The 27631-nt window shown below is 39.0% G+C and overlaps 1 protein-coding gene across 1 annotated transcript in view; it reads left to right on the top strand.

The window, feature by feature from the left end:
- KLHL4 (kelch like family member 4) overlaps positions 1-25987 on the top strand; it is a 35224-nt gene extending 9237 nt beyond the window's left edge. Inside the window, exons 2-11 of the mRNA XM_002192409.7 lie at positions 9085-9255; positions 10144-10280; positions 10847-11043; positions 13850-14062; positions 15117-15303; positions 18420-18644; positions 20181-20343; positions 22365-22577; positions 23672-23843; positions 24376-25987. Coding sequence (XP_002192445.6) covers positions 9085-9255; positions 10144-10280; positions 10847-11043; positions 13850-14062; positions 15117-15303; positions 18420-18644; positions 20181-20343; positions 22365-22577; positions 23672-23843; positions 24376-24435 — 1738 coding nt within the window. The 3' untranslated portion in view covers positions 24436-25987. The remainder of the gene's footprint in view (positions 1-9084; positions 9256-10143; positions 10281-10846; positions 11044-13849; positions 14063-15116; positions 15304-18419; positions 18645-20180; positions 20344-22364; positions 22578-23671; positions 23844-24375) is intronic.
- The last annotated feature ends 1644 nt before the right edge of the window (positions 25988-27631 follow it).

Below are 27631 nucleotides of genomic sequence, written 5' to 3'. Positions count from 1 at the left end.
ATAATACAGTTTCAAAGTGTTTTGTCAGGAAATAGGCACTGTATTCTCATGCTGTTTTACAGGATAAAAGACTTGCTTCATCACACTCTCCACTAAAACCCATTTAAGCCAAAGGAACATTTTTAGTGGAAAGGAAAGCAAAGGCTGATACCTGGTCCTTCCTTCTGTTTTGTTGCACATATTTTGAAAACCTTGGAACAAGAATCTAGATTTCTTACCTGGATATTAACATTAGATTTAATCAAATTCAAGTGCTCTCAAGCCTACATTTTTATCTTCATGACCAGGATCTGAAAATCAATATATGGGTTATGTCTCAGATTTGTTGCCTGCTTGTTTTTATTACCTCAGAGCCACCACCCAGCCTCTTGCTATCACAGTTCACTCATGTAAAACATCATTTTCCTGGGGACACAACAGGTACTGAGCAGGGTTTTCAAACATCCAGATTTGCCTGCACACAGCTTTGCAAAGCAAAGTGGAATTCCTGTATGCTGTGATTAATTCATTATATTTCATAGTTGCACTGTTTATCTTCTCCTTATACTGACATCACAGAAATCAAAGTCTGCTGGGACTTCCCATTAGAATAAGTAGAGACCAAGATTCTTCCAGTAAAATGTTTTGAACAGCAAACAAGGGCAACACATGTGAGGAAGTGGACAGCCACTGTCACCCTTTCCCATGCTTCAGTTTACCTGATGAGTTACAAGTCAAGAGGAAGGGAGGCATCATGGCAAGAAATGAGCATTTTAAAACCCTGTTCATTTTAATAGAACTTGAGAAGATGAAGAACCTTTTTGGATGGGGACAATATACCTTTATTTAAATGGAAATTGTGAACAAACCACTAAGAAAGCCTTAGAGTTGGAGAAAAGCTATTTTAAGCTAATACATATGGTTCGAGTTGCTAAGGAAACCTCTTTTCCAGTGTTCATTTAGCACAGATGCTCAGGAAAGCTCTGTCTCCATGTCAGACCTTTGCAGAACATTGCAGAATGTGAGGAAATAGAGATGCACACACACACATGCAGGCAAAAATACCTCAGCAATTTCACCTTAGTCATGTTCCACGTCTTTGGGAGGAGCTCCTTCTTTTCCTCTCTGCCAAGACCACCAGATCAAAAGCTCTGATTCCAGACTGAGAATATTTGTTCAAACATTGCCTTCAGTTTTGATCCATTGGGGTTCACGTTTCAGGCATTCACCTTTGCAGAGCAGGAGCTTTGCTTTTATCATGTACTCAGTGAAAAGGCAAGGGAGAGGCTGGCTCTGATGCCACCATTACTGGCCACCCTTTTGAGCAGGGAGATAAAAATATATATTATATATATATCAATAATATTTTGAGCAGAGAATAAATATATACTCTGAACAAAGACTGGGGTGCTCTATCATGTTTATAATGATCATTAAACGATGAAAATGCTGTGAAAATGCTGGGATGCCTGACCCAGTCAAATCCCCCAGCAGTGCAGGCACCGCAGCCCCCGGTGCTGTCCCAGGGGATTTAGGAGCAGAGCAAACAGCTTCCCGGGAAGTTCCAGCCTGGTGATCCTGCAGGAGCCAGCTCTTCAGCCAGAGCACAATTTGCTGCTGAGATCAGCACGTAAAAGACAAGGCTGTAAGTCAGCAGCAATATCTTTCGCCATAATTTGTTTCATTCACTTAAAGCATCCCAATTTCTGCTGAAAAAGAGATGTAGGGTGCCTTGGTGGTACAAAATGCCAGTAAAGTTGGTTGGGAGGAAGATCTCATGGGATGCCCCAAAGCAGGAGAGCTCAAATGTTCCTCTCCCTCCCTCTTTCAAACAGAGCCCAATTACTCCTCAGCTGTTTAAAGTTTCCTTATACTTTTTCACTTAAAGTGAATCCAAACTTTAACACAATTAATAAAGCAACAAAGTCAGGACTGGAAGGACAATATTTTATGAATAAATGCAATAAAATTGCTGTGTTATTTTTTATATAACCACATTACAATGTACATTTGTACATTCTATTGACACTCCAGGAGAAAAACCTGTCATAATAATAATGCTATAAGCAATATTTTTCACAGTTCATATCAGTTACACACTTTTAGCCTTTCTTTGTTTTTCTTTCGATTGAATGTGCTACATTTATTTAGATTTTGTGTTTTTATTCCTATTCAATTTCAGTGAGTGAGGCTGGCACAAACCCTGGCTTGTTGGGGCAAGTTATCACTATTATCTGTCCAGATAAATGCCAAGTCACTAATGGCATTGAGAGAACAGGTCTTATTAAGCCAGGTTGTCAGAAACACTGGTAAATACACTTGATACTGTCAAATTAAAGCAGCCCTAATGTTCTGTCTGTAAAGGTTGTAAAGACAATTCTCTCTCTGTCTTCCAGAGGTGCTGTGGGCTCATGAGCAGAGGTTTCCTCACTAAGGAATTCCTGTAAGGAATTAAAACAACCCTCTTCTTTTCTGAGTTATCACAGGAGATGGTCAGTGAATATTATTCATGACATTAGCAATGATGTACATAATAATAAATGCTGAAATATTTCTCAGGTGTTAAAAAGTACAAGTCAGTGACCCAAGGTAAAAAGCACAACAATCTGCCTAATTTAAAATACTCAAAATTGTCTCCAGTGAATATGGAAGGGCATTCACAATGAGATGGTTTGGTTGTACTGACTTGAAAGAAAATGCCCTCAACTGAGCCAGAAATGAGTTCAGCGGATTAAGTTATTTTAATTCCTTTCCAGACCTAGGTTTGAGTTATATTTTCTGACATAGAATCTCAGAAGATAACAACTGGCTGCAGAGTACTTTGGTAGCAGCCTATCTGTACCTAGAGACACACAGAAATATTTGGCTTCAACACAAGGAAACTCTCTCAGGGTGTAATTGCACAATTAAGAGAAGGAGAGAATTGATCACAGATAAATTTATGTGGCATACAAAACCTTCAAGCAGCATAGAAAACTTCAGGCTGCTTCTCATCTGTGATTTCTACCTGTGAGGCTGCCCAGACCTTTACACACATCCTCTCTCCCTAATTTCTAATAAATCTGTAATTATGACAGGGCACTTTTCTAACTTTTAAATAGGTTAAAAATCACACTTTTTCTCCCCAGTGCAGCAGTGTTTAGCTTTCAATGAGGTATCCAGCAGATCAGCTGAATCAGGTCAGGAGATATTTTGGAACAAGCCTGGAGATTTTTGTATGACGGGGGGTGTCTCATATAGCAAAATGAAATTTGAAGTGGTGCTTTCATCTAGGGGATCATGTTTCACTTGAATGGGAAAACGTGATAAGTCTTGTTATTGGTTAGTTAGGATCCAGATAAATGCAGGAAAAGAAAAACGTAAAAAATGAAATGGCCATGAGAAGCTCAAGGAGAGTGTTCCTTTGCCTTTGATGAAAAACAAAAAAGAGGTGAGAAGCACGTATGAAGGTATTATAGTAGTGGTTTGAGGTTTAATAAATCGAGATATCTGAAAAAATCTCCCAGCAGGATCCATGTCTGATGAGCTGTGAGGCTCAGATTGGCAGGGGCAGGGATAATTGCTATTGAGACTGTTACTCTGCCTTTCCAAAGCTCTGCTCACTGGAGGCACAACCACTTCACATTTCATTTTTTCTTAGACTTGGATCTCCCTATGCTGCTCTCTGCTCCACTTTTCCCAATAAAAGGGACAGCATAAAGCAAGGCCTTCTTCCCCTCATGCTCTCCCATCAGGAGTCTTTCTGAAAAGTCCTTAATGAAGGAACAAACATGGAGTTAATTAGTTTCATCTGGCAGTAGCTTTGCTTGGAGTGAAAACCAGTTCTTCTTGCCATTGGCCTGTATTTTGTTTTCTGTGTCCTCTAAAGAAAAATGCCACAGGCTCAGATCCAGCATTAAGCCATTATTTTTCATTTTCTACTTTCTGACAGCTCAAAATCTTGCTATATCATGCCTTCTGGTCACACATTTTCTGTTCTTTAGAAAGATTATCATTTGCTCCCAGGAAGTTGAGCAGGAAGCACTCAGCCTCCTCACGTTTCTCCTTCACTTTTAATTTCCCTTCAACACAATCATGTAATACAAATGTGAGTTTGGAATTCGTGCATTGCAGTGACTTGGCATTATCAGAACAAAAGATAATTTTAAACTGATAATATATAAAATACTCCTATCCTTTTACCTGAAAGGTTTCACTCAGTTATTCTTTATATGTAATGTAAATGAATGCAGTGTTAATTCTTCTGGAGGACAATGTTCTTGAATAGTGATTTAAACTGGCATTAATTGAAATTATTTGTCTGACACTCACTTCATCCCTGAATATAGACAATTTCTGTTAAATAAAACACTCAGGCTGGGCAGGCAGTGTTCTCTCCTGGCTGATTGGATATTGCTACAGCTCCAATTTCTATGCCACAGAAATAAATTAAGTCATGCATTAGAATGTTTACAGCAAAGTTTGGTGCTCAGATTAGTTCTGTACCAGGAAGAGAACCATTAGAAACTCCTTTCTTTGTATCAATTTATTAATTATCTGCATAAAACAAACAGTGAGCATAAAACCCTTCTGTAGACACAAGATCTTTCAACAGTAAAAAAAGCAGAAAAATATCAACAATCAAGGGAGTTCACACACTCATCTGCAGAGACTGGAAAATAATTTTGCAATTCCTCTGTTAAAAATAATAAATGTACAATTTCCAAAGAGAAACAGCTTCCTGAGGAGAGTGTTTGGATGGACTCATCTTTGTACCTCAAGAGCACAGTGTGGAAGCTGAGAGGAGGCACAAAGGGCTCAGGGCTCTGCAGTTTGGGTGCAGCTTCCATTTCACAGTGGAATTACCCCAACAAATCCCTGATTTCTATTTCTAGGAGCATTCAAAATATCCTAACCCAAATTCAGCCTGCTATGAATCACGATGACATCTGTCTGTACCTTGTCGTGTCTGGGGGAAGAACAAAACTCAAAGCTAAAGTGGTTTGCAGTTAATGATATGCACATTTACACTTGTAATCCCAAATGGGAAAAGTTATTTTAACTAACACCAGCTGAGGGAAGTGGCAGGTTTATTGCTAGCCTTGGCAATAAAAAATTGCTAAAACCAGGCAGTTTCAATAGCTCCTAGTTCCAAAGGAATTGTCAGAGCTTTCAGTTTAGTTGGGAAGTCAGGAATTTTCCCGTTAACTGAAATAAATTAGGAATTTTAATAACTTTTCTTCATTTGCTACATCATTTTCAATCATTATTACAACCTTATGTTAATGTTACAACCTCAGCAGTCATCAACAATTTCCCATACTCTTTTACGACAAACCTTTTCATCCATACGCTAAAAACTCCACAATAAAGAATAAAAAATGAAGAAGATGACTGCAGCAGAAATTTCAAGGCACAGGCTGGGACAGTTACCGATGTGCTACAATTTTATCAGCATGAATTAATACAATTAATACAACTTTATAATTATTTTTTCATTGTTTTCATGCAATATTATGTTTCTAAGCTTCCTTATCATCAGGTTTGCCTCCTAATTTTGGCAACAGACACACTGCATAAGGTTTAATAAAACACTGAATTTTAAAAAGGACATGGCAAATAAATGGCAGTTATGTGTTATCGCATTCTAATTAAATAATGAGGAAACCTGGATTTATCCTTTATACACTGATTAATGAAGAGTGCTCTGTTGATTAGTGTGAAGGGTTCTCCATTATGACAGAAAATAAATTTATCATAATTCAGAAATTTAAACAATTGTAGGCCTGGAATGAATCACAAAACTTATGCCATCAATTCTTATTACAGAAAAGATGAAATTCTACCTCCACACACCATTTTTCTGTCTTGGCTTTCTTAGGATCCAGAAAAATCTTGCTGTTACTTGTCATTTCCTCCTGTGTTTCATTCAGGTATTTATTTGAACAGAGGTGTAAGCAGCTCTTTGAAAAGTAAAAATTTCCCAAAAGTTTAATGAGAAAAGGGCAAAGATGCCTCTCTGAAATTAAACTTGGTTCTCGAAAAACTTTTTGTCTTGTTATTATATACCCATTAAAATAATAATTAAATATTAATAGCAAATAAACCTTCTTCCTGCATGATTTTCTGTAATAAAATCTTGGAGCAGCACCAGGAGCAGGATTTGCCTGGAATTCTCTCAGCACCTCGTCTGCCTTTGGAATTGAATCCCTGACAGATTTCAAGCACGGCTAAACAAGTTATTCATATCTCTTGTCTTTATTTCACTTAAAACCTGCCATCCCAGCTCGATTTTGAAAATGTCATGTGAAATAGTGTCAGAAGTCATCCAGACGGCGAGATGACTCCTGACAATTCATGTTTTTCTCCCACTGAGCTTTGGTGCCTTGGAAAAAAAAGAATAAAATACAATTTTCTGACATGATTCATTCTGACCAGCCATGCTAGCTGGTATTTATGTCCTTCTTGTCATCCAGACACTTAATGCTTTTTGATTATTTCTTCAAGTTTTCAGTTTATATGGTCTGTTTCAAAATTCCATGTTTCTTTTAAAATATGGGACCATATTTTGACTATCCTTCACAAATCCTTACAGGAAAACTCTGGAATGATTTCACTCTGTTCTCTACCTAAATGCAATTCATGCAACTCAGTGACTTTGGAATAATTAAAATATAGATTTATCTCTCCAGGCTAATACACATTTTAAGCCATTATGAAGAATGCTAATTACAGCTCCCCATCCCAGTGAACCCCAGCACAAAAAAAAACATGAAACAATTTGGGTTCCTGATTTTTCAGACTAAATAATTGGTATTTTTCCTCTCTGACTGATGCACTTTTGGAAACTTTCATGCCTGAATACTCAGCTTTTGTTTGTCCAAACTTGTGCACATTTTATACAATACAATAAATACAATGCAATAAACCTTTATCTGTGTCACACCCTCAGCATCCTCTGCCAGAATTCTACATCACACTCCAGGGGGCTTTTCCTGACTTCTTCCTTTTGGATATTTTGATCCCTGACTTTAGTTCATCACTACCCAGCACTGAAGGTCAATATTTGAGTCTGACAGTCATACACTTAGGAAAATATAGAAATATGTGTCTTTGAATTCAATTTTTCCCCTCCATAATATATCTACCATTTTGACTCAGCTGCTGGAGATAAAACAGAAATTATATTATTAATTTTAATGAAGAAATTGCTTTTGCTTCCAGTATTTTTCAGTCTCTGAAGACCTTTACCTTTGAAATAATTAATTATATTAGTGGTATTTATGGTGTAGTTAAATGTGACTCCACTAAACTTCTGAAAAAAGTAACCAGGACTAAATGAAATAATTAGAATTTCACTCTCTTGGAAATTATTCTCTAACCACAAGTAAATACGTGCTATGGGGAATTATTTATTTCCCACAACAGTGCTGTCTATTTACAATTGGGATGGCTGAGTGTTATTGGAGGTTTTTTCTGCAAACATCAAGGCTAAGTGCAATCTACTGAGGTACAACATTTAGAGTGTTGTATCTTAGATATAATGAATCTCAAAAAACCAATTTTTTCAATAAAGAATTTTATGAAAAACATTAAAGGATGCTTAAGAGGTAAATAACAAAACATTCCAGAGTATGAATTTGGCACCCAGGCGCTGATACAAAACTAATGAGCAGATAATCCAATTTTGTAGCTTTGCCATTGTCTGTGAAAAATTGAAAGAAAACAAATAAGAAAATAGAGTCATTAAACACACTGAGACAAATTCATTTTTATAAGTCAAAAATGACAAAGGAAATACATTAGAGGTGAACTTGGTTTTCCCCTTTTTCTTTAAAACTAAACTAAACCAAGATAAAATGGATTTGAAATTGTAATAAAGACAGAAATATTTTGCAGAGGGGATGGAAAACTGCTATGTCTCAATTCAATATTACATTATAATTTGATTTTTAATTATTTCCCTTGACTTCTATGAGCTATATAATGAGGCATGATCTTTGAAAATGAATGGTCTAACATCTCTATTTTCTGAAACTACCAATTCAACCCAACTTACTCTTTTTTATTTCTCTGAACTAGATGTTAAATTGTGGATGTAATTCAATATTCTGCTAAATTTAATATGTTAATTTTGTGAAGAGACCTTATCTCTCCTAATCACTTATGCATTTGCATTAATAATATCAAAGACAACCAGGAAATTTAGTCAATAAGCTGTCATTATTTCCTAGTTGGGCTTGGAAATTTAAAAAAACCAGGTGCTATATATTCTAAAAAAGTATGATATTATTAATCTGAGAAAATGTTTTTCTAAATAATCTTTAGCTAATGTAGTGTTAAATATTGCAGCATTTTCAAGCTCTGTGATATACATTTATATCACCAAATGGATGAAGAAACAAAGAAAGATTTTTCTAAGTGTCAGAAAGGTGTTTCAAGCTACATCAAGATCCATATTTAAAGGCTGTAAGGAATGTTTTGAAAAAGCAATTTGGGTTTTCTTTAAGTGGGAAAGCTTACAGAATTCTGGAGTGGGAGGAATATATTTATATTGTACATTTCCAGGAAAGGCAGAGAAATTAATTTGTCTCCATTATTTGCATTCAGATTCTAAAGGCCATGTGCACGTTCCATGAGCTCTTAATTGGAAATTTCTCTAGAATTATATGGTGCTCATTAAAGTGTCCTCAGATTAATTGCAGTTGTGTCAAGTATTTTAATGGACAAAGTAAGCAGAGGTCAGAAATAAGATCTAAAGATGTAACATCCTACATCTCATGCCAAGAGGTATTTTAGCTATCAGTATCACAGGAAAATAGGGTTTTTAAAGGATTTTCATTTATCTCGTCAGTGCTGTGCAATCCACTCAAAACTGATGGAAGCAGACAAATCAGTAACAACCCCTACTACACATAACTGCAGTAAAGTACAGTTTATGTGCTGGTTTATGAATTAAAACTTCCAGATATCAAAGAGAAAAAGCTGAAAGAAGGCACAGTAAGACCAGCATTGTGGGATGATTATAAATTAAAAATTTCTGTGCTGCCTTTTGAGTAAAAATTCAACATCATCAGCGTTTATAACACATTTCTCACGCTGTGCTCATCCCTCTGTCCCTGGCAGGCTGTCCACCACCAGCAGCTCCCTTGGGATGAGCACCAATGGCTCTGACGAGTATTTCCAGTCCACGAACCACGCGGAGCAGACCTTCCGCAAGATGGAGAATTACCTGCAGCAGAAGCAGCTCTGCGACGTGCTCCTGATCGCTGGTGACCAAAAGATCCCAGCCCACAGGTACAGCTCCCAAAATGGAATTTCTGCCTGAAGTTCCCAAAAAGCTGCCTCGATTTAGGAATAGCCTGGCTAGTTATGAATGGAGAGTTACTCTAATTAGGACTCTAGCTAATCATGTAATCAACCTTTCTTATATATCTATTATTTTAAACACAATGAAATTTCAATGCAAATTGCTGGCGCTGTCCACCCTCTCTTCTTGTTGCTGTCAAACTACAGCAAGATCAGCAGAGAAAAGCTGCCCAGATAAGCACTCTGGGAGAAAATTAGATTACTAATTACTCTTTTAACTTCACTGCTCACTGCTGCAAGACTTGACTCCTGTGCTAATTGCTAATCGTTTCCGTTGTACACACAATTCATGACATAATAATGCTGGATTTTCTGCCTGGTGCTGGGATGATGAGGTAATTTGTTGTCCTGCTGATGCCTTGTGAAGGCTGCCCTAGAACAGAGGCTGGATGGAGCTAATGTAGGGATTTATTAGGAGGCCTCAATGGATACACCTTGGGCAGCACAAGAGCCCAGCCAGGGCTGCACCCAAGGTGAACCAAAATGGCCCCAAAATACATGACTGCTCAAGGGGTCTCTCGCTTTTAGAAGTTTTGGTCCATTTGCACATTGGAGTGAATTGTCCAATTCCAGCTTTAGCCCAGGCAGTCCCATCCTGCTTGTTTTTCTCTCTTCAATTGTTTATAATCTTGGGCCTGAGATTTGTATCATTTGCCCTCAGTGCCCAGCTGGAGAAGGAATTGTTTTGTCTCCCTGCTCTGTGTGGAGAGCTCACCATCCCATAATATGAAGCTCAGACACTGAGGCAGTACAGAATGTGAAAAATATAAAAGCAAAAACCTTGAGGCATCTCTGCTAACAGTGCCTCCCCTGCAGGCTGGTTCTCAGTGCAGTCTCTGATTACTTTGCTGCCATGTTCACCAACGACGTGCGGGAGGCGAAGCAGGAGGAGATCAAGATGGAGGGAGTGGATCCCGAGGCGCTGAAGGCTCTGGTGCGCTACGCCTACACAGGTGACCTGCCCCAGAGCTGCTTCTAGAAATTTATATCTACTTTTGTTCATTAATAGATGAATTTTCATACTAAAGTTCTGTTTATAGAAATTTCTATCTATTTTTTCTCATTAATATATGAATTTTCATACTAAAGTTCTGTTCATAGAAATTTATATCTATTTTTGTTCATTAATATATGAATTTTCATGCTAAAGTTCTGTTTATAGAAATTTATATATTTTTTGTTCATTAATATATGAATTTTCATACTCTGGTTTGCAAGGGAGTTTAAAAAACACCCATCTCATCTGCAACCCTGACACCTTCCACAAGACCAGGTTACTCAGAGCTCCGTTTTGGGAAAGGTTTTTCCCTAAACACAATTTTCTTTTCCTTTTTTTTTTTTAACAATCAAGATCATATCTAAAGCTATTAAAGTTCCAATAAAAAATGCCCCAATCATTGTATTCAAAATCCACCAAATCCTGTAAGTTAAAATATCTGTTTAAAGAATCCTTCAGCAAGAAAGGAAAATGAATTTTTTTTTTTTTTTTTTTTTTTTGGCCTAAATTAAAACTCCTCAGGTATCCTGGAGTTAAAAGAAGACACCATAGAGAGTTTGCTGGCTGCTGCCTGTCTTCTGCAGCTCTCCCAGGTCATTGAGGTGTGCTGCAACTTCCTGATGAAGCAGCTCCACCCTTCCAACTGCCTGGGGATCCGCTCCTTCGGGGATGCCCAGGGCTGCACCGAGCTCCTGAAGGTGGCCCACACCTACACCATGGTAAGGTGAACAGCTGGCAGCTTTGCAGTCACAATTACATACAGAAATACTCATTTCTGCTGTTCCCCATTTCAGAGTTTTGCCCTGTAGAAAGGCAGCCTCAGTGAACTTAAATTTGTGGTACGAGTGGTACCTACTCCTGCCAAAAAACGTAACAGGGCCTTAGCACGGCTCGTGTCCAGAGACAAACAGCAATGGGCCAGCCTCATGCCTTTGATTCCACACACAGAAAACTCTAAAGCTGATTTTAAGGCGAGACATGCATAAAAAGAGTCAAAATAAAGAATGTATTGGAAAGATTCAGAATGCTAAAAAGAAGCACATCCCTGACTGGAACATAATCCTCCTCTGGCTCAAAGCAAGAAATGAATATTCAGAGCATGGGAAACAGAGAAGTGAGATAACTTGCTATGAAACCAAATGGAGGGATAAATATTCAGGGCAACAAGATGTGCTATCACAGCTTAAAACACGCAAAAAGAATGGCAACTGCTACAGCTAAATAGATATAAAAAGAGCTACTTGTTAGGAGACCCATGGCAGCTTTCTGCTTGAAATATGAGGGAGATGTCAGAGGCAGTTTAGAGGCTCCATAATGCTGAGAGTGCTCCAGCAGGGGATGGTGCCTGTGCACCTGCTGAAGGAGGTGAGGGTGGCACGAGCAGCTCAGAGCACTGCCTGTGCTCCTCCCTGTCACAGCAATGAAAGTTTTCTTTAGCAGCAGTTACACTCCCTTTGCATTTCCATGTTTGAAATGGGGCATTTAAGATAGAGGTTTGCTCAGCCTGTGTAAAACAGTGTTGTCCTTGCTGCTCCAAACCTTTTTATACTCATCCAAAATCAGGAAATCCCCCTCTGCTGTTGCTTCTTTCCTCCCACCAGTGCGAGAACGTGGGGGGCAGCTTCAGGTATTGAAAATTATGGTTCAGATTTCTGCAAAACTGAAATAAAATCATAGGGTTGGATTGATGATTTTATGACAGTAATAGATGTTGAGACAATAAACAACAAAGAGATTATGACAATAATTTTTGTCTATAGTTTTTTAAACATTTGAATCCTCCAATCTTTCCCACAAGTTAAACCTCTATCATTTTTTGAAACCCTGTGTCACAGATTTGAGAGTTAAGTAATTAAGAGCCTCCTAAAATGAAAGATTATGATGACTGTGGCACTCAGCAGCACTGGACATAAGTTTTGTATTATTTTCCTTGAAAACAATTTCTACCACCTCCTGTTCTTGCATGGAACAGACTGAAAATGCTGTCATGAAGCAGGACCTGAACCACATTTGCTACTGACAGCTTAGAAAGAGAGGAGGAAACCTGCACCTCTGAAATAAAAATCTGTTCAAACCCTTGCAGTATATTACAAAAAGCCGTTGGAGAACAGGAGATCCTAACGGTGCACAAACACATAAACATTGCAGAGGGGGATAAATAAAACTTTCAGGTTTGCTTCATGTTGGTGAAAACGTGGGACTTAGGGGAAAGGCTAGAAAGTTGTCCTGTAAATACAGAGCCCATTGCCTTTTCTCCTGTAAACACCAGATCCATTCAATAAAACCAGACACAATGGGGACCTTCCCCTGCAATATTTTGGCCACTGAGGCAGAGTATTAACAATTTCCTGCCTGGTATCTTTTCTTGCAGATAGAGCTCGTTCTGATAAACAACTTGGGCTATATTTGTAACTAGAAGTGGACTGGCCTTCCTGTCCCTGTTCTCTGAATGTCACAAATATTAAAGCAGGATATGCATAACAGACCAAAGTTGACATCTCCTTTAATCACTGATACTTCTGTGTTTGCATCCTGGCTGCACTTGAAAAGAGTTACAGAAAGTGAAGAAACTGCTGGAAACAAACAATAAAGTATCAGTTACTAAAATTTCTTCAGCTGCCCTATTTCAACCTGGTTCCTAAAGAAGATATATTAATTCTAGGAAATACAGAAATAGAAATTCTATTTGAAATTCAGTAATGCAAGTAATATAACCCCCTCTCTCTTCATAAAATTTCTTTACTTCTTTGGAATTTGATAAGGAAAGAGATAGTATATATATTTATATCCTATATATTGATATCAACTCTGACATTGTTGTATCTCAATTGTACAATATATTTTTTAAATGAAAACTAATCCTATGAAAGACCCTAGGTATTTAGCACATATGGTCACTTCTGGAGTTGGGGAGTTTTATCACAGCAGTAGCTAAAAGGCTGAGAACCCTTCCTTGGGATTTATCCAACTTTGTATTGCCCAAACAGTGCTGTTAGAAAAGTGAGCTGAATTTCCTTTGCTGGATTTTCTTGCCCTAAGAGCACAGACACACAGCCAACAGCTGGCACAGCTCATTGCAAAAGGATTGGAAGGTTTTGGTTTATTTGGCTGAAAACCTTTGAATCTGCAACAGAAGGGACACATTTTATTTGAGTGCCCACTTGGCATTTCTAAAATGCACATTTTATCTTCAAATAATATTTCTTTCAAGCCACAGAGCTAAGATCACACTGATGAACAAAAGTGCCAGTGGCAAATCCCTAAGCCAGGACAAAGACATCTGCAGCAAGGTGGTGTGAGGATGAGCATTATTCCTCAGTTCTGCAAGAATAGAGCAGCAAAAAGCAACAAAAATCTTCTTTAAATGGTAGAAGGACATTCAGTGGTCTTTAGGACATCCACAGCATTTCCCTGTATCGTGGGACGGAACAGGAATGAAATATTCACAAAGCCTACATTATCTAAGAAAAACTTATCTCTACCTGTGAAAATCACCAGTGCATTCAAATCTTCTTTTATTTTTAGGAACACTTCATAGAAGTAATAAAAAACCAGGAATTTCTTTTGCTCCCAGCTAATGAAATTGCCAAGCTCTTGTCTAGCGACGACATCAACGTGCCCGACGAGGAGGCAATTTTCCAGGCCCTGATGATGTGGGTGAGGCACGACCTGCAAAACCGCCAGCGGGACCTGGGGATGCTCCTGTCCTACATCAGACTGCCCCTGCTGCCACCCCAGGTAGGAATATCAAGGGTTAACAGGGAACTCTGCCAGCTGAAATGCCTCTCTTGAGCATCCTGTAGGCAGAGAGGAGAACTTTGTGGAAAGGTTCTGGCTGGGACTGGGGATAATTGGTATTTTTTCACCCTTTTAAATTTTATTGATGATATAGGATATATATCTTCATTGTTTTTAAGCACAGAAGAAAATAAATCCTCCAGTGCCAGTGTGATAATCAGGCTCAGAATTACCTCTAAAAAATGCCAGTCTATTCCAAAAGCCAAGTGTTCCTTTGTTGGGTTGTAATAATTCTCCTCTAACAGAACAGCAATTTAGATAACATGCAAAGATATTTCTTCAGATTTATCAAACTGCAGGACAGATAAGCCACAATGCTTCTTTCTTTATTACCATAAAAAGTAGACAAATATAAAAGGGCCTAAATTATTGCTGACAGTTCTGAGCACTGACATTACTTGTCCCTTAATTCTGAAAGAGACAATTCATCCATCAAATTCCAGAGCTGGACAGCCTGTTTTACAGAAAGGTGACACTGCTGTGTCTGTGTCATAGAGGAATCTTTATATTTCCTCAAAACTGCATATAGAATATTGAGACTGTCAGTCAGGACACCTTATGGATCTTTATGACTGATGCTGCAAATATTCTACCTTGAATAACATATAAAAGTACCATATATACTTAATTTTAAATATATTTATTATCTTCTAATATTCACAGAGATGTCCAGTACTCTGGGGTAGATTTATTTACTCATGTGAGTTTTGTATAGAGGAGTATACAGTATATGCAGTGCTACAAATTTCTGATTTGAGCCTTTTCTAAGAGTTAAAAGAAAGAGGTAGGAAAAAATTAATCAAAGCCATCACACTCATAGACTTTTCCCCTGCACCTTTATATAGTTTTGCTTGCATCAAAGCAGAGTTCCCAGCAAAGCACAAGTGAGTGGTGAGCTTAAAACGAGCATTTGTAGCTACTTTAATTATTCAAGTACATGCAATTTTAATGATTTAGCTGTATATCAAGATGCTTTTTTTTCCCTATTTCTTAGCTACTGGCTGATCTAGAAAACAGCCCAATGTTTGCAGATGACCTTGAGTGTCAGAAACTTCTGATGGAGGCCATGAAGTACCACCTGCTGCCAGAGAGACGCTCCATGATGCAGAGCCCTCGAACCAAACCCAGAAAATCCACAGTGGGTGCCCTTTATGCTGTGGGAGGCATGGATGCCACCAAAGGTAAGGCCACAAGTTAATTTGATTGGATTAATTAATTGTATTGCAGACACCTAGGGAATATATGACATTTAGTTAAATATTTCCCGTAGGAAAACGTCAATTTAGGGGTAAAAAAGAAGAAAAAGGAAATCACAGAACAGAGTCCTACCTGTCAGGAGTGCTTTCTTCTTGCAAGAATCAGATATATAAACAATACAATTATATTTAGGTGCAGACTAAAGAAGTTTGAATCATGTGGTGACTTTTAAGATTAAACTTGGTATGAATTTTTGAGAAAAATAGTTGAAATTACAAATGAGAAGGAAAAGTAAATCTTTAAAATGTTTCAAGATTTGTTTAATATTGAACCTTGTGGTCTATATTCTGACAAATGAAGAAACCTTTGATTTCAAAGAAGCAGAAAAATAAAACCAAAAGCATCACTGGACTACAGAGAACTCTTACCTAATGCTTATAAATCCTTATTAGAACATTTCAGGTGGAAAGATATGTATTTTTCATGAATGCAGCTTTTTCAGGACTTCAAACACAGGGTTTTTTTTCCAGGTTTGTAGTCGAAAGTTAATTATTATAAATATATTCCAGTTTCTATTATTTGATTTTCACAGCTGCAATCGGGTTACAGCTTTAAACATTGCACTATTCTATTTAGGAGGCAGAATATTAAATAATTTTCTCCAGGAACCTCAACTTCAAACCCACAGCTTGGAGCCAGAGAACTCTAATTAGTTTAAAGTCTAGCAATTGCAGCACAGAATCACTTTTAGCTGTGTGAGTTCACTTTTAATAGCATCACAAAGAGGATAATCCATTTCATGGTTTACAAAAAGCTGCTGACGACTGATTTTTCCTCACATGAGAGACCTTGCAGAGCTACCTCCCTATCTCTGCAATCAAATCAAGTGCAGAATACACATTCATCCTGCACAACATGAAAACACTCATTCCTAGAACAACTTAGAAAATTGGAGTTAATCTGCTGCAATTAAGCAGATTCATTAGTGATACTGAGTATTTATGAATTATATCAGACAATCAGGTAGTCTTTAAAGTATCTTCCCCTAAAATAAAAACACAATTTTCCGATCATTTTTTCCTAGCAAAGGTTATGCAAAGAAAGGGCTATTTCAGTCAACATCTGCACTTCCTCTTGGTGCCTTCTCTTACTTCTTACCTTGGAGTGAAGCCAATTGTTTGAACTTTTGCCTTTTGATGGGTCAGAAAAACAGCACTTCTGCTCCTCCTGCTGTCCTCCAGAGCTCTGGCTCAGATTTGGAGTCTGGGAGATAAAGGAACAGCAGAAAGAGAGAAGATGCAGTGGAGGAGCAGCTCTGAGCAGGGAACATCTCCCACCCCCGGCAAGAACACACTGCCTGTGATAAAGGCAGACACCAGGCAACGCCAGCTTTGCCTTTGTGCTTATCTCAGGTGCAATACCAAGACAAATCTCAAATTCCAATGATCAAAAGGAGATCAAAGAGGTACTTTTGGACCGGAATTTTGAAAAATGGGGAAGTGCCTAAACCGCGTTAGATTTTGTGACTTTCAAATCTTGGAGCCTCAGTAAAAATTACAGCCCACAGGGTATGGCTGAACACACTTAAACCTGACTGCATTTTCCCCGTGTTTTACTTAGTGTGAGAGATTTCCTTTGAAGTGGAGAACTTTGGGGCACTCACATATTAGCATAGAATAAATGAGAAAGAATCAAAGCAAAGAGCAGCAAACAGAATAACAAGATGGAAAGAACAGGCAAAGAAACCCAGCTGCTCTGAATAAAGGGGAAAAAGCAGAATTTCTGTCTTTTTTTTGCAGATGGGGCTGGTAGTTTCTTTCCCAACTTATGCCTGTGGAAAAACTTATAGATAAGAGAAAAGACAGCATGAGATAAACTCTTATTTCACTGAATTTCTGGAGTGCATCAGGTGATCTATACCAGCTCTCTAAACCAAATCCTACATTTCTTTTCTGCTTTATTGCATGGTTGTTTTCCTGTTGTAAAAATAATTTCATAGCCACAAGTGGTTGTTATCTCCAAACAACCACTTGTCTGGTCTCAAATCCCAGTCAAGGAACAAGAAATCAGCAGTGTTTTCTTCATCTGGTTGCCTTTGGTTGAGCTGAATTTGAGCTCCAGGGTGCAGTGGCAATTCTGCCTCAGATCTTACTGAGCCGTGGCCTTGCTGTGCTCAGCAGCTCTCAGAGGAGCAATTATGGCTCCTGGTGATGGTGGGAGCCAGCGTGTGGAGAAGTGTCAGTCTGAGTGGCAGAGAACTCCTGCCTTAGGAAGGGTTTCAGGAAAATCTTACTGCAGGACCAGTGACCTTAATGCAGTTTTCTCATTAGTTCTCACATGAGAACAGAAGTGTGGGAGTCCACTTGGTTCAAAAAAGGAGGGGGACATGTGGGAGTCCAGGCATCCCTCTGGCTGCCCTGGCAGGTCTGGGACCCTGGCAGGGGTCAGGAACCCCCCTGGACAGAGCCCCCAGAGACACTGGCTGTGATCTCTGTCCATGGAAAAGAGTTTTCAATCTTACAGGATGAATTACAAGCTCTGAGTGTTTGATATAAGTAATAATTAAGTGTGGCATGGGTGCAAAAGTAAAATTTTAGGATTCTAGATTAGGGGTTCAAAGAGGACAGGATGGAGGAAATTGGGTGTGTCTTGTCCTTTTTCTCCTTCTTCATGCCCTCCATGTTTCACTGTGGTGTTGGCATTTTTCTGTTGGTTTAGGCTGGGGACACACTGTCCAACGTAGGTGACAGATATTGGCACGTTATTGTAAATATAGCACAGGTAGTTTCTGGCATATAATGTTTGTAACATCCCACTGAGGAAAGACCTGCTGCAGGTCAGACAGAACATGTTATAGATAAGCAAGAATAAAAAACCTTGAAAACCAGCAAAGACGAATTATGGCTCCTTCTTTGGCAGTGGGGCTGACAGACAGAGACTTTGTACAATCTCGGAATCATCAATACCACAGATTCTGACACAGAAGTTCCCAGCAACACCTCATGCACAAAATTTCAATATTTTATAATTGACTCGTGTTTTGAGCTGGCTGCTGGCTGCTGGGCACTGCTCCCTCCACATCTGTCTCTGTTTTTCACAGGCACCACCACAATTGAGAAATACGACCTCAGGACCAACAGCTGGATCCAGATTGGGACCATGAACGGCCGGCGGCTGCAGTTTGGGGTTGCAGTGATTGACAACAAGCTCTACATCGTGGGGGGCAGGGATGGGCTCAAAACCTCCAACATCGTCGAGTGCTTCAACCCTGTCACCAAGGCCTGGACCGTGATGCCCCCGATGTCAACGCACAGGCACGGCCTGGGTAAGAGGGGCTGTGCCTCTGCAAATGCCTCCCTGCACACACAGCGGGGTTTGATTGACTCCAGCACTGCTGAGAACACTTCTAACAGCATTCAGTGACACGCAGCAATATTTATAGGGGATGTTTCTCAAAGAGAGATTTGCCCATTGCCATAATTTTATGGTTTTATTCAGTATTCACCTATGGTTTTTTTACTGCATAATATTCCTTAATATTATTCACACTGAAGGAATAATATGAATATGAAATCTAGAATTTATTTCCAGAACTATAAAAAATAAGGCTAAGTTTACAGATTGTAACAGAAAGAATATGATGATTTCTGAACAATTTATATATCCCAGGCCTTATGAAAAAACTGGCTTCTCTAAAGTTACAGAAACAGATATTGCTTGAAATCATCAGTAATTTCAAATGCCATATAATATTTTTATTTTTATGGAAAATAGAGGAAGATTGATCCAGAATTATTTGGCAAACCATTGTGGCCCATGTCACCTTCTCCACTGCTTGACAGAGAAAGGGTTGTGTAGGGTTCTTACTAGCTGGAGCAGAAAATTTATGAAACCAAATACTAGTAGGTGGCAAAGGGGAAGAAGACCAAACAGATGAAATAATTTGCATTGAAATCTGTATAATTCCTGACTGCAGGGGCATAATTTTCCCCAGCAAGTAGGTCACAGCCATAAATTGGAGTGCCCAAAGTTTGGATTCAATCTGTGCCTGGTTTACAAAGCCGCCTCACATTTACAGTCCCCATTACCTTCAGGGAGATTCTGTGGAGCTTTTGAAGAAATCAGGCCATGTATATTTAGGCCTGAAAGACAGATTTAGAGAACTTTTAAGCAGCTGGATTGAAATATTTGCTTCACCTAACAAAGGGAGCAAAGGGCAGCAGCAGCTCCCAAAGGGAAGGCACCAAAGCCCTTCTCTGGAGAAGCACAATGGCCGAGGATTTGTCCACACTGAGCTTTGCAGTAGCAGCCAAGCTGGCTCTGCTGTGCCTCAAGGACAGCAGATAGGAGCCAGCTGTTATCCAAAAGGCATTAAAATGTTGTGGTGCTTTAGCTGGTGAGGACAGCCAGCTACCCACCCACCCAGGCTTCGTGCTGGCAGCACTACAGAGCTTCAGCTGGCTCAGAATTAGGAGAGGCTGTTGGTTTGGGCATATTTTTCATTGCCTGACTCAAGTTTTGCCTTTTTGTAGGAGAATAACATCATTTCCCAGTTAGGGACTCAAATGTGTTTCAGAGCAAGGTCACCAGAAGTGAAAGAGATAAAAGTCCAAGAAGAGAACATCAGAACTAAAGCAGCTTTCCTATAATCTTTTGGCAAAAGATAATGGTTATTTAGAAGAGAACTGTATGTGAAGTGCTTGTTTATCTCTGTTTATTCTTCCAAATGAAAAGGCGGCTTTCAGATCGCTTAATACCAGCTGAAATTGCTTATCTGCATAAAGGGAATTAACGCATGGAATAAGATCACCGCTGGTCACTGAAACCAAGAGATAATTTGTCCCTAATTCTATCTCCCAAGGAGTAGCAATGCTTGAAGGACCAATGTATGCAGTTGGTGGCCACGATGGCTGGAGCTACCTGAACACGGTGGAGCGCTGGGACCCGCAGGCTCGGCAGTGGAATTACGTGGCCAGCATGTCCACCCCGAGGAGCACCGTCGGGGTCGCGGCGCTCAACAGCAAGTAAGGCAACAGGAAAACCTCTCTCTGGGGTTTCCTTTGCTTCCTTCCCTGCAAACGCAGCTTCTTACATTTTATTCTCAGGCTCATGGTTATTAATGACCTCAAGGAAACAAAGAGAAAAATGTAATGCGTAGAAATAAGAAAGGAAAGCCTTTCCTCTGAGTGTTTGATATAAGTAATAATTAAGTATGGCAGGGGTGCAAAAGTAAAATTTTAGGATTCTAGATTAGGGGTTCAAAGGGGACAAGATGGAGGAAATTGGGTGTGCCTTGTCCTTTTTCTCCTTCTTCATGCCCTCCATGTTTCACTGTGGTGTTGGCATTTTTCTGTTGGTTCAGGCTGGGGACACACTGTCCAACGTAGGTGACAGATATTGGCACATTATTGTAAATCCAGCACAGGTAGTTTGTGGTATTTAATGTTTGTAACATCCCACTGAGGGCAGAGCCCCACACGCTGCCCTGCAGGACAGAGCTGCGGCAGGGCAGCAGAACATGTTAGAGATAAACAGAATAAACAACCTTGAAACAGCACAGACCAATTATGGCTTCTGCTTTGGCAGCAGGGCAGAAAGACAGAGACTTTCTACAATCTCGGAATCATCAATACCACAGATTCCGACACCTCTTCTGTGTGGTAAATTGATTGAGGGCTTGCAGTCAGGTTATAAAAACATTTCAGCCCTTTTAAATCGTAGCAATGTGAAAAGGTTATCACATGCACATCAGAATTTTACCTAGAATATAACATATGGGGATATAAAATCAGCTACTTAAAAAAATATTCCAAGTTTGTGTTAACACTTTTAAAACATTGTGTCTAAATAGACTTAATGTTTATGGAAACAAAGTCTTTCCTTTGTCATACAAATTCACAGACAGTTTTTAAAACCTTGAAGTTGCATGGTGTGTTTAGTAGAAAGAAGACGAGTTTATTAATTAGGTATGAAATAAACAGCCTCTTATAAATCTTATCCTATCCAGATTTGCTGCACTCTCTATCTCTTGCTTAAACACACAAAATCAAGTGTTAATGTATTTAAACATTCTGTTAAGATGTTAAAGCCACTCAAGCCCTTTTACATGGGAGCAGACAACTGTGTGCATCTTTAAAAAAACTTGTAAAAAACCTCAGGTTATGGAAGATATGGTTTGAGCCAACATTTCTTATTTAACCCTGTGGGAAGCTCTTAGCAGTCTGTAGGGTCTGGGAACACTCAGTTACAGACAGACAACTGCATTTACCTGGAACCTTTTGCCACTGTCTCCCCTGAGCACTTTGCAAATTCCCAGAAAGAGAAGGATAAAAAGCAGAAACAAAGACGTCAGCAAAGGGATATTTGTAAATGTAAGCTGGGGGTTTGCATTCATACAAGGCAGGATTCAAATCATAGCTCAGAAGTCCAAGAGAGGCAGAAGTGCCTCTCCAGGTCCCTGCTGTACCTCAGAGGAAATGTTCTCAGCAGAAACTCCACCAGAAACTCCTCCTGGTGCCTTCCACAGCAACAACATGCAGGAAACCACTTGGTCAAAGAGGAAATCAGCCTGATCCTGACTCTGTTCTCAATCATTGCTGATACAAACTGTCTCCAGCAGGGCTTAAATCACGTCTGTTAGTCTGCTGATGTAATTTCTGGTATACCAGGAGATCAAATGTCCATCACAGTGCTACTGCTGCGCTCCTACCAAGAGAATGCTTCTCCTTTTCCTGTTTCCCTAAACCACAGCATGGAATGCCACCATGTGTTTCAAACATATGCAGCATCTTTCAATTCAACTCTTACTATTGGCTCACATTTGGAGAACCTGACATGAATTTTTAAGCTTCATTTTCATATGTGGCTGCTTGAAGTGAAGAATGTAACTTCATCTAACATGTTTGCCTTTGAGCAAAGGAAGTTCCAGGGTGCAGCAAACAATGACAATTTTAAAGTGGTCTGAGTGAAGTCAGCCAGATAAGAATCTTATTAGTGGGAGAATAAAGACTGAAATTGTTTCTCTGTTTGTGGGTTGCTCTCCCAGGCTGTATGCAGTTGGTGGGCGAGACGGGAGCTCCTGCCTGAAATCCATGGAGTGTTTTGATCCTCACACAAACAAGTGGAGTTTATGTGCCTCCATGTCCAAGAGGAGAGGTGGTGTTGGTGTGGCCACCTACAACGGGTTTTTGTACGCCGTGGGAGGCCACGATGCTCCCGCTTCCAACCACTGCTCCCGCCTCTCCGACTGCGTAGAGCGGTAAGAAATGATTTTGCTTTTTTCCTTTTCTGTTTACATCCTGGGAAGGGAATCTAGAATAAATTCTCTTCACAATTGGAATGTTGTGTTCGTAAAATATATTATGCCCTTTTGAAATAATATTTTGAGCAGGAATAACTGATTTCCAATATTTTTGTGATAACAAAAGAATTAAACCTCAGCAGCAAATTCCTCCCTTCTACCTGAGCTACCTAAGAGCCAGGTAAAAGCAACTGAAGTACTGAAACAAATTCAACATTTGACCTTTCTATTTCTTAAATGCCAGAACTCAGTTTTAGGCTGCTTGTTCCATGTGCTGTAGGAATTAAATACTTTTCAGTTGCCCTTCCAGTAATTTGACTGATACTGATAAAAGTTGTAAAAATATAAGAAATATCACAGAGTCTTGTCATTTTGGGTAAAGAAAGGAAAACTGAGTGGTGTTAAACCCTGCTGTGAACAGCAATGGCCAAATTCTGTTTTCAGTTAGATGGGGTAAAGCAGGAATTACCTGGAATTCACTGCAATTTATATTGGAATAGAAGTCAAATCAATATTAATGTAAGATGCAGCCACACATTCACACATTTCTCATTTCATGTGAGAAACTTAGAGCTACTACACAAGATATTTAACTTCTTTTATAGTAAATTTCTCTGAAAACATTAATTCTGGCAATAAACAGAAAACCAAAAGCTTTGTGGAAGAAGAAAATGATAAACTATTGGAATTAACTTTGCTGAGTAAACTGGTGGCCATACTATCATCCCCTCAGCTCCCATTTGTGCTTAAAATATATTGATGGCTTAATGTAATTGAAATGGAGAGATTGTAATCATAAAGTGAAAACAGGGGCATTTTCTGTGTGCTTGAAGGCCCCTCTAGTGGCTAAATCAAAAACTGAATCACAACTCAGTTGTACTCATTGTTGTATGAGTACAACTGAGATGTGATTCAGTTTTTGATTTAGCCACTAGAGAAAACAAATGCACATCAGCAGGATATTCAGGAGAAAACAAGCGAATATCAGCAATTTAAATCTGAAACGTGTCTCTACCATGCATTATTCTGATTTTGATCCCTACACTTCCTAGGTACGACCCCAAAACAGATGCTTGGACCACCGTGGCCCCTCTGAGCGTGCCCCGGGACGCGGTTGGGATCTGTCCCCTGGGGGACAGGCTGTATGCAGTGGGGGGCTACGATGGCCACTCCTACCTGGACACCGTGGAGTCCTACGATGCTCAGAACAATGAGTGGACAGAGGTAATTGGAGCACAGCTGATGTGATCCTCAGGAAGGACAGGGGCTCTTCCTGTGCCGGAGTCCAGCACATCCCTCTGGCTGCCCTGGCTGGCTCCAGACCCTGGCAGGGGGCTCAGAGACCTTGGCATGAAGTCAAAAACAGCTGTGGCTTCCATTTTAGCCTGTGGAAAAAACTGCCAACTTTGTATGAGGAATTGCATTTGTATGAGGAATTACATTTGTATGAGGAATTACATTTGTGGAATGATAAAAATCAAGAAGAAACAGGAAAAGGATCACCTGAAAACAGCACATAGTATTCCACATGCATGATATCTTCTTTTTGTGTGCCAATTTCTACTGTTTTGCTTTTATTTAAGCCCAGATTGTGTTTTCACACCTTAGTTAAACCTAATTTTTTTAGCATTACATCAGTTTGAATAAACAAATTGCTCTCCTATTAATCTGAAAGTAATTTCTTCTTGTCCTATCCATGGCATGCTACTAAAAATGTTTCCTCCTTTTCCTTTTTCCTTTTTCTTTCCCTTTCTAGGAAGTTCCTGTCAACATTGGCAGGGCTGGAGCATGTGTTGTTGTTGTGAAGTTGCCCTGAGGACTGTAAATTTTCATGAAACTGAACTGAGTGGAGTCTCAGAAGTCAAGAAACATTTCCAGGACAGTACAGACTGCACACACCTGAGCAGCCCTCCCTTACAGACAATATTTATCCATGAGCCATCACACCATTACAGCACAGAAGTGTCTTCCTGCACCACAAAAATGAGAAAACTTTGCAGAAGTGAATTACTTTGTTATGCCTAATATGTAAAATCCAGTAAAACGGTTTAAATGTTTGAATGGTTCAGGTTTGTTACAAAAGTGTATCTGTTATTTATAATTTGCAGCAGTGAGAGATGTGTATAAGATTTCAAAAACTTTTTTCCTTTCTATGTTGTCAGGAATGCTGAAGTTTATAAAAAAAGCTTTTATATTTTAAGTACATGAAAATTACTATGAAACACCTCCACTGGGGAGCTGCACAAAAAGAAATATTTGCTCCTAAATATTGCTGTCAACAGAATATTCTCTGCAGAAGCAACTTAATTTCTATATTCAGAAATTAATCAAAATCAAATCAGAGAATCAGATAATTTGATTGTTCTTGACCATCCAGCACTGCTAGAACTGTGACAGAATATCCATTTTTAGCAGTGTATTGAATAGAATAGTAGGGTTGAGGTACCTTTATCCTATTGTGTGCCAACAGAAAGAAATCTCTCTTGTCAAAACATAATAATATAATTTGCAATAATTTTCAGTGCATAGATTTGTGATATTTTAATGCTGCTCTGTGTGTCAGGTTACTCATGGATTTCTCTTTGCCCACTAACTATCTGTCAGTATGTGTTAAACTCATCTGACTATTCTTGGGATAATAACCATGCATCAAATTTTAAAACAATCACACAATTACATTCCTTGAATATAACTTACAAAATGAAATTTTTATATCATATTGATATGACAATCTTTGACCTCAGCTGAAGATTACCAGCTTTCTCTCATGTACAGTAGAAATATGGTAAGGAATAAACCACTCCCACTGTGTGACATTGGATACCATCTCTGTAAACATGCTTATGTTCTACCTGGAATTTGTGGAATTATAAAAATCAAGAACAAACAGGAAAAGGATCACCTGAAAACAGCACATTGTATTCCACATGCATGATATCTTCTTTTTGTGTGCCAATTTCTACTGTTTTGCTTTAATTTCATTTTTTATAATTTCAAATGCTGAAAGTGTATTCTAGAAAAAAAAGAATGTATGTAAGATATTCTATGCTGTAAAGCACAATATTTGGTCAGTATGCACCTCAGTGTTTGTTATGTTGTTGTTTTGTCAGTATCAGAAAATTCAGGACAGAGACAAAGATCTCTGAATGTGTAGGCCAACTTTCCTGATAGAATACTGTGGTTTCAGATTTTAGCAATATGCTATTTTAAAACAAATTTATAGTATTAAAACCTATTGAATGCCTCTAAAGCAAAAAAAAATCATAAGCATATTTATAAAAAGAAGAACATTTTTAACTTTAAAAATCAATTATGTTTATATATAGCATGCTACATTCAAATAAACTTTACTTTCTCTGCTAAGAAAATTTGGATTATATTTTAACAACTGTGTGTTTTTTATTTTGCATCCTTTCAAAACCAGAAGACACAGAAGCATCAATCTCATTTTTGTACTCTAAAATAACAAAATATTCACAAAGACCTCCCTGACACGTAAATGGGGAATAAACCTTAAATGGGCTAACGGGTTCCAGCAGTCACATCAGAAGAAGGAAATATTTTAATTTCCCAGCAGATCAAGACTGAAGTGAACACAAGGGGCCAAGCACAGACAGAGATTCTGCCCAGTGGCACTGGGGAGGGGGAGGTGGGTGTTGTTCCTCTCTCCCTGTCCACCTACCCAGAGCATCTTCTTGCAGCAAACACTAACTTTTAAATGTGAATAATAACAATTCCAACATTTCCCCGCCGTTCTTTGCCATCCTCCTTTGGTCCTGCAGCAGCCACGTGCAATCTTTTATATGAATAAGGATTTGTGTGGATGCAGGGAGAGGGTCACTGATGCTTTTCACCCAGGCTCTAAATCATGCTTTTCTCCTAAAACAGCACATCTCTGCTGCCAGCAACCAGCACAGCCTCATGTGTTCGGAAAACAGTGGTACTGAAAGCTCATTTTTAAAATTCCAACATAAAAATTATACAAACAATGTGCAGTTGATGCCAACATGGGCAAGAGGCACATCAGGACAGACTGACAATGCCAATGGGCCTGACCCACTGAGCCTTGGCAGGGAATTTGAAGTTTTCTTGGGAAAAAGAAGGCAGAAGCCTCAAGTGAGAGAAAGCAGCCATGGCTCCTGAGCCATTTGAGAGGTCTAGAAATAAAAATTCATCTCCAAAAACCTGTTCAAGTCTATAGTACCTTAATCCAAACACAGAATATTTGAGAGATGACACAGAACTCCCATGCCCTTGTCCCCTCCTCAGCTTGCAAGTTTTATTAAATGCTCTATCAGTAAACAAGACATGAAACACTTAGGGAAAACATTTAGATATAAACAATCCCCTTAAATATCTCTGAAAACACACCCTGCCATTTCTGTAATTTAATAAAGGCTCAGAAGGAGTATTAGAACACATGCATTTCTTTACAGCTCTCTAAAGAAATCGTTTCATGAGGTTTGCTTATGTAAAAAACAACATAAGGCAGAAAAAATGTGTCACACTTCTAGCTTGCAGAAAGCAGCTCCATTTATCAGTTTCATAAATTCATTAGCTCTTCCTAGCACGAGCCACAATCTCTGAGGCAGAGCATGTGAATATTTGCATGTCTGTGTCTCATTTCTGTGGCAAGGCTGCAGCAACAAGTGCACTTCAATTTTAACTTTAAGGCTGCATCTTGTTATAGAAACAACACCAAGATAAATACAGGTAGGGGGAAAAGGGAAAGGATGGAAAGGATATGGTGGGTTTAGTACTGAACTTTAGGGGTTTTGTTTTGTTTTTTTCCATATTATTTGTACAGCAGTGAAAAACCATGTGAAAGGAAACCAGCACTCCACAAAAGGAAATTTGGCTCATAACAGGAAGATGGAAGGAAGGAAAGCAAGAGAATTTGAAGGTTTGGGTGATAACTCTACATGAACTCCAGTAGCAATGATATTTTATGTAACTAGGATGTATGGGGAGCAGGGATACCACTTACCCATGAAATCAGTTCTGGGAAAGGC

Source organism: Taeniopygia guttata, chromosome 4A (genome assembly GCF_048771995.1).
Source record: "Taeniopygia guttata chromosome 4A, bTaeGut7.mat, whole genome shotgun sequence".
Classification (NCBI taxonomy): domain Eukaryota; kingdom Metazoa; phylum Chordata; class Aves; order Passeriformes; family Estrildidae; genus Taeniopygia; species Taeniopygia guttata.
This window is presented reverse-complemented; position numbering and strand designations above follow the sequence as displayed.